The sequence below is a fragment of the Palaemon carinicauda genome, chromosome 22 (genome assembly GCF_036898095.1).
Source record: "Palaemon carinicauda isolate YSFRI2023 chromosome 22, ASM3689809v2, whole genome shotgun sequence".
In the NCBI taxonomy this organism is placed as follows: Eukaryota; Metazoa; Arthropoda; class Malacostraca; order Decapoda; family Palaemonidae; genus Palaemon; species Palaemon carinicauda.
In genome coordinates, this window is record NC_090746.1 from 86883287 (window position 1) to 86901993 (window position 18707).

At 38.0% G+C, this 18707-nt stretch overlaps 1 protein-coding gene across 1 annotated transcript in view; it reads right to left on the reverse strand.

Annotated features, from left to right (window-relative positions):
* Positions 1–7519: 7519 nt before the first annotated feature.
* Positions 7520–18707, reverse strand: part of Dus2 (Dihydrouridine synthase 2) — a 162205-nt gene continuing 151017 nt past the window's right edge. The window contains exon 10 of the mRNA XM_068345823.1: positions 7520–9046. Coding sequence (XP_068201924.1) covers positions 8749–9046 — 298 coding nt within the window. The 3' untranslated portion in view covers positions 7520–8748. The remainder of the gene's footprint in view (positions 9047–18707) is intronic.

The following is an 18707-nucleotide window of genomic DNA, read 5'->3' on the forward strand; positions in this document are numbered from 1 at the left end:
AAGAAATGCTTGTTCTGTCGTCCTTGGGAGACAGGTGGCTCCATCTGTATTTGGTCTTCATGATCATTAATGCTTATGCAAATCCTAACTTTTTATATATATATTGATAGTGAAAAATGGTTTTATTAAAATTATAGTAAAATTTTAACTCAAACTAAATTATCAAAAAAGTTTCTGCTCATTAACTAGGAAAAAATTGATAAAATTGTAAATATTTACAACATTCTTTTATGAATAGCAGTATAACATTAATTGCAGAGGTGATAAAAAGAGGATGGAAAATAAAAACAGGGCACAACTGAAGTGAATCACTGATCAAGATCTACTCTCTTCTCTAGAACATTTTGCCATTTTGCTTCAAAATGTATGAGATACAAGTATCATTTCAATAATTTCAATATTTGTAAGTAGCGTTCAGGAAAAGTGTTTTGCAATCAGCTTGGTAGCATCGTTCCGAGCATTTTATGAATAAAGGTGTGCTAGAAAGTTTAGAATTGAGTGTGGAAATGTGTTTTCATTCGTTAATTACCTTACATGGATACAACTGTGTTCACCTAAAACTCGCCTTCAAAGAAAGCAATTTTTTCTGCACAACGTTATTGCATAGTGTTTACACTCTTACAATGACATATTCTAATAAGACTAGTTTGTGAATCTCAGATGCGAGAGACAGCGAGCCACTCTAAAATTGAAGCAATCATAGTCCAGATTATGTGACTGAACGGCTAACTATAGTCGTGTTTCCTACACAGATTCACACATTTCCCTCTCCCACTATTTCTTACAACGCCTCGATCAAATAGACACAAAAATACTACCTGAAAAACTAGGCAACATTCTTAACGTCCTAGAAAATATGTATTTCATAGAAACTCGATCATAAATCAATAATTTCATATGTAATCCCTTTGGAGAACTTTTTTTTTTCTATTATAAAATATTTTCCGACATGAACTATAATATCTCTCTCTCTCTCTCTCTCTCTCTCTCTCTCTCTCTCTCTCTCTCTCTCTCTCTCTCTCTCTCTCTCTCTCTCTCTCTCGCACAACACACGGCGATGTGAGCACGATGAGAGGATTTCCTCTTATCTCTGACTACTAATGTATTTAACTTCTAAAAACTGAACAGTATGAATGATTTTAGATTAGTCTTCGCTTTAAAACGTCAGTTCCTATTTCTTTGAATACAAAGAAATCTATTTTTATTAGTCATAATGGATGAAAATTAAACAACTAAAATCAAATGAGAACAAAACTGAGTTCATGGTGATGGGTAAGAGAAACAACGTGAGAAGCTTGGGTGATATTCAAATGAACATGAATAATGACTTAGTGCCGATATCTAGTAAAGTTCGTGATTTAGGTGTATTTCTTGATTGTAACTTGTCTTTCAATACCAAAAATAAATAATGTAGTAAAAACTGCTGGTTATCATCTAAGAAATGTTGTTTTTATAAAATAAAAAAAGTACCTGGATGAAAATTTTATAAAGGAACTTGTGATAAAATGAGTTATTACCAGGATTGACTACTGCAATTCCATCTATTACAATTTACCAAAAGTACAACCTAAGAAATCACAAAACATAACAAACCGAGGAGCAAGACTGATAAAACGTGTCCCACCAAGAGAAAGGATCACCCCCTATACCAATTGATTTACACCGGCTGCCGATTAAAGCGATAATTGAATTTAATATATATATATATAATAACCCACCAATTTATCAGAACCGGTTGTCCAAAATACTTGAGAGAATTGCTACATATTGCGCAGCCAACAAATCGTGTCGACACGAGAATAGTTACAGATGGTTCTAAACTATTTGAACCTAGATATATCTACTTTAGGTTCCATAGCCTTTAAATGTGCCGCCCCGAGACTATACATTAAGCTCCCACGAGACATTAAGGCTTTACTGAAGAATTTTTTATCCCATGGGACGTTTGACAGTGACGATTCAACAGTAAATGAGCAATACGTGATATGAAACTTTGAATACTTTGAACGAACAAGATATAACGACAGTGGAAGTCCTGTAGAGAGTGGGGCTCCCCTGCATTATGGGACCGGAAAAGCAGCCGTCGAAGTAAGAAAGTAAACGGTAAATATGGGTGAGCGTCGATGATCTGAGCTTATGAATGTGACCAATCGGCACTCACCTGAACCATTCAACAACTGAACAATAACTAAAACTTCAGAATTTATCTGTACTAGTTTTCCACCTTTGTAGGAACAAGAAAATTGGGTAGGATACAGCCTACATTTGGTAGGAATAAGAAGTGGTAAATTCATAGTTTTGGAAAGCTTTTCTGGTCCTTAAACACCACCGAATATTCTCACGTATTACAATTTTAAATGTTCAACATGGATAATTTACATGTGAATTGTTTTAACATATTTTACTAATAACTATTAATACGACACTGCAACTGGACCGTTGATAGATCAATTTCAAAATTAAACACTAAGATTATCGGGTTCAGTGTAGTGAATTACATGGCAATGTAACCTAGGAGAAAAACTACCGTTTCTTATAGAAAAAATTACGCTCTCTTCGAAAATGACACTCGTTCCCGTCGCAAATTAATAGTTTCAGAAATATATATACATCTATATCCTCCAATAATGGGGGACCCCCAGTGGGAACTCGGGGTTTTGGGTGGGGAAATCATACTGGCGAATCGATATATAAACGTAAAACAAGCCTTTTCTTCTCTATACATTACCTTCTTGAAATTATGATAACCGGAGGAAAATACAAAACAGTATATCTGGATAAACTTTGGAGGCGCCGTTACAAAGATTGTGTCATGAAAAAATACAGTAACCAGTGCTGCCAACGTCCGATTCAAATCAAATGTTATTTTGTGACCTGTCATACTACTAGGCTAGGTTAAGATTATCGCATTAGTGAACACACTAAATAAGTTACCCTTAAATAAAATACACAATAGAGAAAATGGATTCATGGGTTGTTAAAGAACATGTAATTGTCTTTTTCTGAGCATAAACTAATATAAAATAGTCCAATTTAAGAGTTATACAGCCACTTTAATTGTTGAAAGTTAGACACATTAGAGTTTTTAGAGATAAAAGAAAACTTCACTTGTATAGCCGTAATGCATTATTTTTCACTCAATACTTACAGCAGTAGCAATTCTCCTTCAAATTTGCATCAGTGATTTCTTCGACTGTGTCCTAAATCTCGTCATTATGAATAGCAATCCTGTCATTTGTTGTGACGGATGACATTTAAATCATAATTGACATATTTCGGTAAAAAAATCTTTGATTTTAAGACAGTTAGTTTGTCCTTTGTTCCATAATGTGTTGTGAATGATATGTAACTTATAAATGATACAAAACACTCATTTTGGATAATACATTACCTTTAATTTTAAAGAACTTAGTTTCATCTTTCTATATCTTGTATAGCCTACATATGACACTCATGCATATTCACATCTATTCTTCCCTGTCAATGTTGTAAGGGAATATATCTATATTCTTTTACACACACATACATATATATATATATATATATATATATATATATATATATATATATATATATATATATATATATATATAGATAGATAGATAGATAGATAGATAGATAGAGAGAGAGAGAGAGAGAGAGAGAGAGAGAGAGAGAGAGAGAGAGAGAGGTCACTGCAGGCATGGTTTTCAGCCGAACAGGTGCGGGTTCGAATCTCCACCCGGCCAGAAGCTGTTACCATAAAATGAATTCCAAGTGGATGTATATTCCCAAGAAAGAATTCGGTATTAAATGCCATTCGTGGGTGATATTTACACACACACACACACACACACACACACACACACACACACACACACACACACATATATATACATATATATATATATATATATATATATATATATATATATATATATATACGTATATATATATATATATATATATATATATATATATATATATATATATATAACATTTGTAATTAAGTAATCTAACCCGGACACAAGTGGTGGAAACCCATAAAATTGAACTATGAAGTTTAAGTTAATAGTAACTGGGTATCAAGTTGGCAGAAAAGAACCAGAGACAGAGGTTAAAAAGAAAATAAAGGTTAGTTACAGACAAATGTTGATTGATTAATAGATATTATCTGGCGTCGTAACAGCAATGGTTATTGATTCCAAAAAAAAAAAAATGTAGTTAATGATTATTGTAAATTTCTTATTTCCAACAATGAATATATCTTATTAAATGAACTAGTCTCCACAAGAAACTTGAAAAGGCAATTCACATTGCATTCAGGCCCAAAATTTTTGATCGAATGTAGATGCCATTCCTATCCTTGCAATTATCAAAATGGCGCAATCTCTCGTTGAAGTAACTTGGACACTCGGTTAATATAAGCTTCACAGTTAATGGTACCAAACAATCTTCACAGAATGGCTGATCTTCACTCATCAAAAAGTTGTGCGTCAATTTGGTTTTACCAATTCTTATTCGGCACAACACCACTTCTCTTGACCTTGGCATGTCAAAATATCTCCATGGGCGAGATGACTTAACAATTTCACTAATTTTCTGATTTTCCAACTCCCAATAAAAGTTTCAAGTGGGCTACAGAGTGAATTACGGGATACTTTTTTTTTGCAGGCACTATAAAGTTATTCCTTGTACAATAATTATGAACTGCTTCCTTTACCAGACAGACAGGCTTTCTTATTTCCCTTGATATACACATGAGCAGGACCCAACAAAACTTAATATTCTTACCTCTATTTCCAAGTGGATACAGCTATTCAAGAGTCTATTATTATTAGGTGAAATGAATTAATGTGGTTCATGGCCATCAATACACAAGGAATTGCAAAAAATAACAATCTCTACGAAGGAGCCAGAAGATTTCCTTGACTGCCATTAAAAGGGCCTAGAATTCAGCTGTAAAATGGACCCTGGTTAGGTAATGCAACACTTCGATATTCTTTAATTATATCTATCTAAACTAAAATATTTATCATTTATTAAGCAGGAAGGAATCAAATAAAATTAAAATAAAACAATAAGTTGAAAATAATTAGATAAAATTGATGGAAGGAAGGAAAATAATTTGAAGGGATAATTTATCAAAATTTGATGTAGACAGTTGGTTTTAATTTACAATTCCTAATAATTTATTGAGTATAAATTTATGAGAGAGAGAGAGAGAGAGAGAGAGAGAGAGAGAGAGAGAGAGAGAGAGAGAGAGATTATTTTTTCTATTTTTTTATCACTTGAATGTCTATCATTTCTCTTATTTACAACGCATGCAGGAGGTATTCATTTGAAATGATAATTATTTAATCTGAGGATTCTAACCAGATGCAATGATACTTTTCAGTTTTTATGTTAATCCTTGGAGTTAATTTATAAAATGTGTTTATTAATAATATATCCAACGTCATCAAAAACAAGGTTTTCTTAAATTACATTTCCCGTAAAGGGTCAAAATTACTTGGTAAATCACGAATAAATAGATCTGTAAAACTTTTAATACCAATTTTAACGAAAACGTATTTTGTACATTTGCACAACACTACTCAAGTATCAAAAGTTCCTATGTATCCTTAGCATCAACTTGAAAGAACTTTGAGATAGGTTCATGAAACACAATGGAGCTTTGATTCTGACGGCTTTAGATGAGTGTGCGAAAGACTGAAAAACTAGGAATACATATTCCGAGATCATGGAATGGTAATGCTTGGATTCACAAATCCTGCTTGCACAAAGATGACGGTGACTGTCAGTATGAACTGCATAATTCCTGTTTCGGGTATTTTACAGGCTTGGAAATAAAAACTGTGCATGTACGAACATGACATATTATGTACAATGTCAATAAATGATAATAATGACAGTAGGCTAACTTTTACTTGTGGAAACGATAAGAAATACTAATACGAAATATGTAAGACATGAAGATATTTTTTCACTGGGTAATATACATTTACAATTCTTTGTAGAAATGATACAGTATTTGAAAAAAGGAATAAAACAAGAAAAAATCTTGTCGTGTATCAACAACTTACATTACTGGTAAAACGTTTTGGTTATGTGAGTGGAAGTTAAGAGGTGGAGAGCCGATGATGGTTGAAGACTGCTAAGTGGTACTTTGAACTCGTATGCCAGCCTAGAAATACACAAAAATGGACCTTACATAATCAGAAATAAGAATTAGAATTGGAAGTATTTCAGTTGGTGGTGGGGCGAGATGTGAGCTACATCTCTAAGCTGGGATGTCTGGGGGGTTTTGAGTAATGCCTCGGGTAGAGAAGGTCGCCACTGGTTAGAGAGAGTGGCATGATTCTACATGGTAACATAAAAACAGAGTAATACAGCTCTTACACAATCTGGAATAAAGGCCAGAATCCCAAAGACTTTGTTGGTAGGTTGAAAGAAGAGGAGGGCTAATATCAGGGAGAGAAAGATTTCTTAGTGAAATTTCCTGAGAATGAACTGTGTGATATACGACCATTTGCTGTACTCATTTGTACGATATGAGGGATTTTTACTTCCATATGGTTTATATTTGTTAATGTCATATTCGGGACCTCATCATGTATATCACAGGGCATATTCTATCTGACATGAAACGATGTTATCGTAGCGAAGGGGTTAATTTGTTTTCCAAATCATACCCTTTCCCATTCCCCTGTGAATGATTTGGTATATTAAGGTAAAAAAAATGTATAAAATCAATAAAAAACAGAGCAATTCTCAAATCATGAGATTTCTAAAATAGATTATCAGCCAGATGCTGTTCAACTTGGGAGAGTTTATGAATTTAAATTCAACTTGTGGAAATCTTACCACAGTAAATACTTTTACATACAGTATTTATAATTGTTATTCATGTCTCTCGTTCATGACAAGAAATGTAACAAAAAACAGGAAAAATTCTTATCATTATCTATTTAGAGTATTTTTAGTTATATCACTCTCTGAGCTAGCCTTACCCTTTGGGTGAAATGGCGTAAAAAAAAATCTGTTAATACCTCTGTGACATTCTGGTCAATGTCATTTGATCACTGGAATCTCAAGGGATGGAATTTGGTTATTGTCATCCAACATGAGAATCTCAAATGGTTGAAAAATAATGATTCTGACAACCTAATTTCAAGATACGCAACATAGGCTAGAATTTAGCCATCGAAATACTATTGGCATAAATTTTGGCTAATTTTAAGAATTGTGTACCAATAAATCCCAGTAATGAGCAGTGGTTCAGGTTATCTTATGAAAGGTAGCACTGTGCCTAATCATTAATGCATGATTAATCCATGAATAAACAGTTGGCACTCTTTCTTTCCCTTTCAGTTGTAGGCCTACCTGTATGACTAAGGCTAAGCATTTAACTAACCAGGGACAGAGTGACATTGGATAGCCTTGATTGAAAAATATACCAAATAATTTCCAAGACGAACGGCTCTGCTGTATTATTGAATATATTTTTTCATTTACAAGGGAGAATGAAGCAAAAATCAAAATCAGATTCGTTTTTATGGTGAATTGAATAGTCACAAAAAAGTAAAAATTTTAGCCGATAAAAATTTAAGGATAAAAACATAAAATTTCATCTAGGTACCAAACAATAATTCAAGTACTAAATCCTGTTATACTTTATCACTTTTTAATTGACAATACATGTCTTCAAAACTTTGACAACAAAACTAACATATGCCATGATGTTTGCAGATATAACCACTTCTTTTCAATACCTTATACATAGTAATGAGCAGAAACATTTATCTTGTAATCTTGATAAATGAAAGACAAATGCCTTTAATTTTGCTACAATACTTCAAGTCAGGTATTGAATGAAACAGCTTTGTCTAAAAACATGTGACGACATATAAACTGTGGTGTTAAATTGTTGAAGAAATCTACTGTCAGTCATTTATTACACTTTATTACATAAAATTATATTCTTTAAGTGCTGAAATAATAAAAGAAGTAATTAATAAACTTAGATAGAACAGTACTGTACTTAACGTAGTGAGTGTAATAAACTAATGGATAACACTGTACATTTCACCCTCCCTTGGGAAATCCTCAGGGATTTCAACTGCTTTTCTGAGCAGTGGCATTTGCATGGAGACCTCCGATAGAAGAGTTTTCCCTTGTGTGCATATCTTCTTCACAAGTCCTCTAGCACTAAATTCACTTTCAGAGATCACTGAGTGCAGGGTGAAGTACCATTTCACTTCTGTATGATAATTGCATTCAGGACCATGGTTCAAACAAGGAGCAGAGATATATAAAGATTACTGTAAGAGTAATACCCATTCCCCCAAGAAGGAATGAAAGGCACTGAATTTTTGGTTAGATGCACAAAATTAAGATACTTTTGTTTCCCCAAGCATTTACATAGTAATTTTGGCGACAAGTTACTGAAAGAAATCTGGGCATAAACTTTCAGTTTAAACACTGCAAAAACACGGTTGTGATCATTCCGTATATCTAAATGTCTTTTTTTATCTCTTCCTATATTTCCATGTCATATATCCTGGAATAAACTGCATAGTTATTTTCCTTATGGAAATGCTCTATTACTGTGTTTCCAAATTTGGAAGCAAACTAAAACTACTCTAATTTTCCTGCACTCACCCAACACACAATATTATATGATTTGCATAGGAAATATAACAAAACTATAGCAAATAGTATACTGTCTCCATGGCTCTCATACTTCTGTCCATCATATTTCTTACATCAAGAAGTCACTGTTAGAGCAGAGGTTTCCTTTTCAAAAGCTTCACTCTCATCTGATTCTATAACTTTAAGCTTTTGCTTCTTGTCAGCTTCACTAGCAGTTTTCACTTCGGAATCATTGTCACCTGATGAATCTCTTTTTTCACCTCGTGATCTTGTGCTCTTCAATTCATCTATAACATGTTGGTATTTTCTAGCTCCTTTTGTTGGGATAAATCCATATGTCTTATCCACAGCTTTCAAGACATGGAGACATACCATAGCTGCTGCCTGTTCAGAGTACCTGCGACTTTTCTCCCTAGAATAAAAAGGATGATATGATACTAACAATTCAACTTTTAAACAGCATATTTATTTCTAAAGAAGGGAATGGTAATTTTTAATACAGTAATTAGGGAAATTTAGAATTTTGTGAAATATCTTCAAGTGAATTCAAGATAAAATGGTTTTATATATGGTACAGTATATACAAATAAAATCTGCTTTTTATAGCTGTAGGTAAAAAAAATATAGCTAGTAATTACTTGAGAGCTTTATAGACATTTAAAACAAGTTTATAGTAGCAGTGCTAATAAAGGATGATTTTTCAAATTATAAATCTAAATCTCTACCAAGTACAGTACTGTATATTCAATTTTGATTTATCATCATTGATCTGGTGGCATACAATCAAATTATCAGCCACTGTTATGAGGATATAAAAATAACAACCTAGCCTAGTCCTTATTAATACAGTATATTCAAATTCAAGTCAAAGCTCCTAAATGTTCTCTACATATGAATATTGGGAGAAACAACATAAAGATCTGAAAAAGCAGATTGCTTTCTTGAAAGAAATCTTGTAATACATACTGTCAAATCAATGATCTTACCTTGATCTTCATGTCAAAATTAAATTTTTTTCAGCAAACAACCACGTTGCCATGAAGTTCAGTACAATAAATTGTAAGCCTATACAAAAGCTGACACCTCCCTTTCTAGCTACCCCAAGCCCCTAGATAATTTGCTGATGATACTTCAGTTACATGAACCTAAAAAATAACCCACATTTTCTGAAGATGTCCTTACTTACATAAATAGTAAGACTTACTGATGAGACATGAGATATATTTGTAGATGCAAGTTTAACTATCATGTTGTTTTTATACATAAATAATAGCTACATGCAGAGATACCATGGTATATGTCCCTAATCCATTTCAAAAGAGCAGTCATATAGTACTAAACATGCTGAATACCCAATTAATGTCTTCCATAATGAATAATGAGAATTGATGTAATAAATTTTGAGATCACAAAACCCAACCTTTTTCTAGGCTTATTGTGCATTAATGGAAGTGTTTTTATAATATTTATACAGTGCTTGGTGTTAGTCAAAGATGAGAGAATAATTCAATCAAATAAATTGATATTTAACCGCATGTTACTTTACTGAGAGGAGATATTGGCCTACAAGAATGATGCTGAGGTCAGGAGAAAGACATATTCTTCTTTGGAAGCAGAGTTACTTTCCATTAACCTTTCAAGAAGTCCTAATTATTGTAGATTTCTTTGTCTGTGTGTTTTTGTCTGTTTGTTTGGTTCTTTGTTAGCCAATTCACGGAAAAACTACTACACTGTACACTGATTTACTTGAAATTTTCAGGAAGGTGCTATGACACACAATAGACTTCATTAAAACTGGAGCTCCTAGGGTCAAGGTTATGGTCTCAGTGACTCAAAAGGTCAGAATTGATTTTTGACTACTGTATAACTTTGTCAAATGTTATCCAATTTACTTGAAACAAACCAAAATCTTAATTTCCGGTGTTTAACATATAATTCTATACAGTATATCAAAATAGTGAAAATTTGTAAAAAATAAAGCTATTTTATACAAATAAAGTGCGCAAACTCATGGCGACAATTTTAGAAAGACAACTTGATCCCTTTCACATAAGGCAAGAAAGTTAATTACCATTGCTATTCCTGGTAGTCATAATTTCACACTTACATACTGTAATCAAATACCAAAGTCACCTACTACATTTGTTGTGTCGGGAGAAGGCGGCAGGATTGCCGGCCGTTTCCAAACACAATTTGAAACCTTGTTTCAATATCGGCGCCATCCTGGGCGGCAGAAGAATGTCGATTCTTCAGCCCAGGGTCTGCCGAAACAAGACTTGTCATCTAGACGGCAAGGGAGAAGGTGGCGGCATCATACTACCACTTCAGATGCGGACTAGGGAAGCTAGTCTTCCTATGCCTACAACTGTAAGCCGGCAGGGGAGTGACTACTCACCCGGCAGCCAAGCTGTCGGCATAAAGACTGAATACTCTGAGTTACTGTCGTAAAACCAAGCCGAGATACTCACCGGCAAGGGGGGGAAGACAGAAAACACTAGCCAAGTCAAGCCGGAGTGTACTACTCTATGGCAAGACCAAGATAGGATTGTCACTTAATGGTGGCACTCAGAGGGAAGGAGGGTTTACCTTTAAATCTCCGAAGGAGACGAGTATCGAATTATATAATTAATTCTAGGAGATATAGTCCTGTTGAATTGATAAAGCGATACACGAGGGTAAACGGTGATAATGAATGAAAGTATACTGAAGCGCGTAGGCTAGGTTAGCCTAGCGCGCAGGGCGAGATCTCGGCTACCTATATCACCGAGACTAACGTATACGATCAACACATTTATGAAGAGGAAAATTATGTGCATGATCTTATCTTCACTAGTATAATTTTGCGTAAATAGCTATAATTCATTAAAGCTAAATACCGGGAATGTCGTTCTGCTGACTAAATAAAGCATGCATGACGAACGACAGCGTCCAAAATGGCGTCTCCGGTGACCGGCTATGCTCCGATAAACACCTTAAATTTATGCTAATTTCACTGTGAGAAGGGAGCTAAAAATTATACACAGTAAAGATTAAATTCCCAACTTTCCAGAGGCAGAAGATGCTGGAGAATGCATAATAAATCCTCAAAAATAGCGATCTAGAACACTAGATAAGCAAGGAGAAACACCGTGCGAAAGCGCCACTGAAATAGGAATGAGGGCCATCTTGGAGCCCTGTAATAGTAGGGGAGGAAGGGTAACCTTGATAACGGCTCCCCTTCTATTTCGCCACGCTTCCCCCTCAGAGCGAAAACACTATTCGGGGTGAAGATTGCCATGTGTCGTATCAAGATATACATCCCCTGATATTATGCGATATCCTTAGAAAAAATGTTAAGGATACTCGAGCCAGGAGTTAGAATTCTGGAGACCTATGGTCAATTCTCTGGGAGTATCACTGTAGCCAAATATCCCTTAGAAAGCTGTCTATAGAAAGCTTCCATCAGGACGACATGGCCATCTCACCCAAAAAAGGGATTTTGACGAAGGAAAAATCTATTTCTGGGTGAGAGACCTGTGCCGCCCAGTGAAATACTCCTAAAGCACTATTTCTAAGGAATATAACTGCTATATATTACCAGAGAAAAAAAGCATAGGAATGCCAGGTTGAACCCAGCTCGCTCACCTATATAAGGTGTCGGTATAATATACTGGGGCGTGATAATTCACAACCAGAGGTCTCGCACTATTTAGATATCTCCTCTTCAAAATCCCCGCCACAGCGAGGTGCCGATCAACACTACTACCACTAACCCAACCCACGCCAGTGATGTCACTCCTCATAGCACCCAAGGTTTGGGGCCCATGTTGGGAGGGAAGTCAAGGGAGGGTTCACTGGGCGGCACAGGTCTCTTGCCCAGAAATAGATTTTTCCTTCGTCAAAATCCCTTTTCTGGGCTCCGAGCTGTGCCGCCCAGTGAAATAGTACCAGAGAAATGGTCCCAAATCTTGGAACAATACCTGAGGAAGTAAAATAAAATCCAAAATAACAGGTAAGAGGATAGCAAGACATAGTTGATTAAGGTTCACTATGTTCAGGAGGAATCACATTCCCTGCTGCCACTGTAGCAAATATAAGGCTTCCAGAGGTTCTAAGCAGTGGCGTTTAAATACTGTTGGAGACTTCCAGCCTGTATATTTAGTACGTCCAGTGAAGTTCATAGTAATTAACTGAGGTAGCTACAGCTCATATATCATGGACGTGAGGGAGTGGTGGGAATGATTCTAGGTAGCCCGTTAATGAAATGCAGAATCTGCTGTCTGAGTCCTTTCAGGATGATGGTTCCTCACCTTCTCTAATGGGTAAGGGCCCTGAGGACTGAACGGGAGATATGTTTAAGTAGGCTTCCAGAGTGTTTACTGGACATAAAGATGGGTCCTGCGGAAGTGGGACAATCTTCCAGGGGAACCGTCTGTCCTGGGGTCCTCATTTTCGCTAAAAATCTTTTGTCAGGGGAAAGGAGTACTTCCCCTGACGAGAGAAATTCAATATGACCTGGATCTCTAGACAAGGCTGAAAGTTCTGATATTCTGGCGCCAGAAGTCAGGCTCATTAAGAACAAGTATTTCCTAACCAATGGAATATAATGGCAAGTCTCGTTAAGAGTGTCTGAAGCCAACTTAAGTACGTCATTCAGAAACCAGGAAACTGAGCTAGGGTGAGTTGATGGTTTCAATCTGGCGCAGGTTCTCGGGATGGATGAGAAGTATGAATCTGTAAGGACAATATTAAAACCAATTGTAAAACCTTCAAGGCTGACTTAATTTGTGGTAATAGTACAAGTCGCTAAGTCTGATTCAAATAAAATTCTGAAGAAGGTTACTGTCAGATTCATAGTCATCGTCTCAACCTTTGAGTCCCTTAAAAACTGGCAAGTTTCATAACAGCCGAATCATACTGTCGAAGGGAGGATCCCCTCTTATCTGATTCTAAAAATAACGTATTTGAGGATCAATATCTGCACCTCTTGAGCTGCAAATTTCATAAAGTCCATAAAGGTAGGGCATTCTGAATTTGAGGAAGCTAACACACTGCGAGTTGTACTGCTTGTGTTAGTATTGGATTGGGGATCTGTCGAGGTGGAGACCCAGTTCCACCAGAAGGGGAAACCCGTTGTTCTTGGGCCAGATGGGGGCTACTAGAGCAACTTGGCCTTTGAAAGTCCTGAGCTTGTCTAACACTTTCATCGACAGATTTATTGGTGGGAATAGGTAAATTCTCTCCCAAGTGTTCCAGACTACAGTACTGTAATGATATTGCGTCTGTGGCGTAAGCCCGAGGATCCGGGCTGGGAGCTACGTAGCACTCTAGTTTGTAGTTGGACTCTGTTGCAAACAGATCTATCTGGAGATCCGGAACCTGAGAAAGAATCCAACTGAAGGACTTTGGGTCTAGTGACCACTCCGACTCCAGCGGAGTTGTCCTCGAAAGTGCGTCCGCCACTATCTATCTAGAAGAAACCTGATATGTTGGTTTTTGGTTGGAGCCGGTTGCTTAAGGTCAAAAATACCGCCATGGCCTCTAAAACATTGATATGAAGTTGGCGGAATATTGTCGACCATAGTCCCAGGACTTTCTTGTACTGAGAGTATCCCCCCCCCCCCCCCCCCCCCGCCTGTTAAGGAGGCGTCTGTGTAAATGACCAGCTTGGGGGTGGATATTGTAAGGAAACGGATTTGCCAGATTTTGACCTTTGTCCATGGTTGAAGTCTTTTCTTCAGAATTGGTTGGAGTCGAGCCCTTTGTCTCGATATTACTCGTTTTCCTGGAGCACCATACTCGGCTTATATCTTTCAGTCTGGCCTTCAGTAGTATATCTGTTACTGAGGCAAACTGGAGGGCACCCAGGATTCTCTCTTGATTTCTCCTGGAAGACAATTTGTCTTTGAGAAAACGTATTGTGTTTTGCTATATCGTTCCTCTTGGCTGTTGGGAGACAGAGTGTGGGAGCATAGAACCCATTGAATCCTAACCATTGAAACTTGTCTTCGGGACCAAACGAGATTTCTCGAAGTTGATTTGGAACCAAAACTGTTGTAAGAGATTATCACTCTGTAGTTGCTGTGAGGCAGTTTTGCCTAGTTGAAGCCTAGAAACGGACGAAAATGCCTTGCTTTCGGAACATGATAGCAAACGTCTGCAAGATCCATAGAGGAGGTGACGGCCCCACAGAGAAGCAAGGTCCGCACCTGAGAGATGGTCAGCATGTGAAACTTGTCGCATTGAATGTAAGAATTCAGAAACGACAGGTCCAGGATTACTCTTCGCTATTCTGAGTCTTTCTTTGGCCCGCTGAACAAGTGATCCTGAAATTACAAGCGATTTACTTTCTTTATTGCTTCCTTTTGCAATACTGTAGATCGTTTTCATATAAGACTAGCTCTTCCGTTGGATGTTGATGAAAACTGGTTGGTGGAGGGGGCCTTTCTATCCAACTCCACCCCAGACCTTTGGAAATTATGCTGAAAGCCCAAATGTTGAACGTTCAACGGTTCCGGAAGATGTAAAGTCTTCCCCCTACCTGAGAATTCCCAATGATTTGCTGCGGATTTACCTCCTCGGCCTCCGCGGAATTCTCGGCCTCGAGAGTAGCTGTTGCGAAAGTTCCTCTCGAGCTAGCGCCTCTGGCGCGCTGGTAACCCTGGAAAGCACCCTGAGTTTCAAAGGTGGGCCTAAGGGCTGGGGAAGTAGCATAGGAGGTAGTTGCTACTTGGGACTGAGGAACCAGCACGTATTGCTGTTGGGGTTGACCCTTCGAAGTGAAAGGTTGACTCCCTTGTGCCACCGGGATGGTTTGAACCACCTGTTGGGACCGCCGGTTTGGAAGGAATGGAAAGATCTCAGACTCTTTCTACCTCGAGATTGGTTGCTGGCCGGTTCGAACTTGTGCTTGGGGACTAAGCCCATCGAACCTTGAGGCTCTCATTGACCCTAGCAGCTCCACTGACGACGTTGTTGACTAAATCCTCAGGGAATAAGTCAGGGCTCCAGACTGGGGCTTTAATGAGCTTGTTAGGCTCATGTCTGATAGTGGCCTCAGACAAGACATGCCTACAGCAACGACGTCTGGCCGCAAAGAAGTCGTAGGAATCAGACAGTAAGGTTTGAAGTAATGACTTCGTCAAGACCTTAAAAGGTGGTTCTTCTTCAAACATTCAAGAGGTCTTTTCTGCCATTGTAGCCGAGTTGATAGGTCTACTCAGGCGCATACAGGCTTCGAACTCGAGGCATATCAGGGATTCCGGAAGCCTGGGTAGCCACTCTCTGAACTGAATGGAAGCACAGTCAGCGCTTAATTTACCCGATGTGAAGGTCGCCGGGGCGTTAGTCCAGCAATCGTGATCCCCCGGGGACAGGAGGGAAGTCGGATGCGTTTCCTTCAGCTGCGGTAACGGCTTGTCCTCGTTTATTGCCTGCTGAGCAAGGTCCGATATCTTAGTGACACACGGAGTAGGGGTTTACTCCTCCACTAGAAACATCGTGTACGGGCTCTTGTGAGGTGTTAACGTAGTGTTAACACACTCCCACTCGTTTAAGGGCCGGACCCAGGTGGACTGAGCCTGCCCCTTTGGGTACATTTTGGTTTCTTTGGGGGCCTTGTCAAACCTTACGAGTGTCTCCTCGGTAAGGCATGTGAAACCAGAGAGAAGGAACTGTAGACCCGACGGGTAGAATTCAAAATCTTCGACAGTCCGGGTGCCAAACCCTTCGATGGTTAACATACCATCTTTGAAGGGAGAGTGCAAGGCCGCCTTCCACGGATTGCTTTCGACGAATTCCGGGAGCTTAGAGGCATCCGGGATGATATATTGTGCTGTTGAGGTAGCCCATAACAAATGAGACTCTGTACGAGGCTATCTGGTTTAGCACTCTCTCTTCCCCCTAAAGGGCAATTATTCCCTTCAATTGTCAAGTTCACAGAGGCACCAGGAATCTTTCATCATATAATTCCTGGTGACTTGGTATGTGACACGAGGTTTGAGCCAGTGAGCTACAGGTCCGTAAATTATATATATATGTATATATATGGATAAATATCAACACAACATCGTGTTCAAAAAGAAATAAATTTCTACCTCATCCCTGGGATCGGACGCTGGCCTCTTCTAATGAAAGGTCAGGTTTAAACCAATCATGCCACGAGAGGCCATTGCATCAATCTTGAAAGGGCTGCCGGATCGAAGGGAGCCTCCGGGGTCGTAGGTTTCAGGCCGGGCTTCGCTCTCGACCCAAGAGAAGTCTTAACTGGTTTGGTGATTTGGAAGACCTGTGAGTCTTTGGTAGGGGCTGGCAGGTAGCTTTAACTTTAGGGACAACAGGACGTGGCCCGACATCAGCCACGTGCTTCCTTGAAAACCCTAAAAGGAAGAGACACAGGGTCTCTTTGCCCTGACACTCCAGGCAAACCCGCCAACCCAGATCTAAAGAGTCGCCAAGGTAGAAGTCATGGAAGACTGCGAGCTCCGAAAGAGGGTATATCGTTACTAATGAACAAGGTAACTCCGTTGGGAATGTAAAATAAATAGATCGAGAATAAAATGTTTAAATCGATCAATCACAAAGGAAATAAAATGAAAATCCCAAAAGATTATATCCGAAGTTATAATTATAGATAGTAACGACAGGGGCACCTACAGAGTGTCCCATAGGGTAGTAACCCAAAAAGATCCGGGTGTTCCGAATTCTTAAAATAGACCGGTATGAAACCGGGACAAAAGGCTATGAACAAAATTTCGGACCGGTATAGTAACCGGGGAGAAAACTTTTCATAAATTAACTGACATTGTCAAAATAATTCCATAAAAGGTGAAGATTATCAATGAAATAATATTGTCATAGCGAGAAATATACTATCCCGTCGGTACTGGGGAAGTATAGAATAACATAAAGATACATAAGTATCCCATAGCAGGTCAGTAACCTAAAGAGATCCGGATGCTCCGAATTCTTGAATTAGACCAATATGAAATCGGGACAAAAGGCTATGAACAAAATTTCGGATCGGTACAGTAACCGGGGAAAAACTTATCATAAATTAACTGACTTTGTTAAAACAATTCCATAATAAGTTAAGATTATCAATGAAAAAATATTGTCATAGCGAGAAATATACTATCATGTTGCTACTTGGGAAGTATAGAATAAAATACAGATACATAAGTATCCTATAATAGGTTAATAACCTAAAAAGATCCGGGTGTTCCGGATTCTTAAAATAGACCGATATGAAATCGGGACAAAAGGCTATGAACAAAATTTCGGACCGGTATAGTAACCGGGGAAAAAATTATCAAAAATTAACTGACATTGTTGAAACAATTCCGTAATAAGTTAAGATTATCAATGAAATAATATTGTCATAGCGAGGAATATACCATCCCGTCATTACCAGGGAGGTATAAAATAAAAAAGGGTTTATAATAACATGTTACCTTATAATAACATGATCCCTGTTAAACAATTCTGTAATTAGATATGATCATTCAATGAAATAATGTTGTCATAGTAGGAGATATACTATCCCGTTGTTACTGGGGAAGTATAGGATAAAAATGTTATAATAGCATGTTATAATAACATGCTACCTGTTGGCTCCGGGAAGACAACTATGAGAGACCCCGGGGTCGTAACATGCCTCCGGGGTAGGGGGAGTCAAAGGGGAGGGAGGAAGGGGTTCAATGACTCCCCGCCAGCCACAAGAACCCAAATGAACACCGCCAATAAATAATATAACAACAAATATTCGGTCCTCCGTGATACGCCACGAATAAAAGTTTTTACATTATAGTAGAAACTAAAATAATACAGTACATAACGAAACATAACCAATACACAACCAAGTTCCCCCAGCCGACCGATGGCCAGTCAGAGCGGCGGGGAAAAAGGGCTACGACAAGGCATGAGAATGAATGTACTAGACTGAAACCCCGGTGGATGTTCTCGGTACCAACTATAGTGAGTCATAAGGTATCCCAGGAAGGGATGGTGTGAGGTAGGGAGGAGGTGGTGGCAAGGCTGAGGCACGAGAAGGACTCGATCCGTAATGCCAAACCGCTCACGCAACCGGGAGGAAT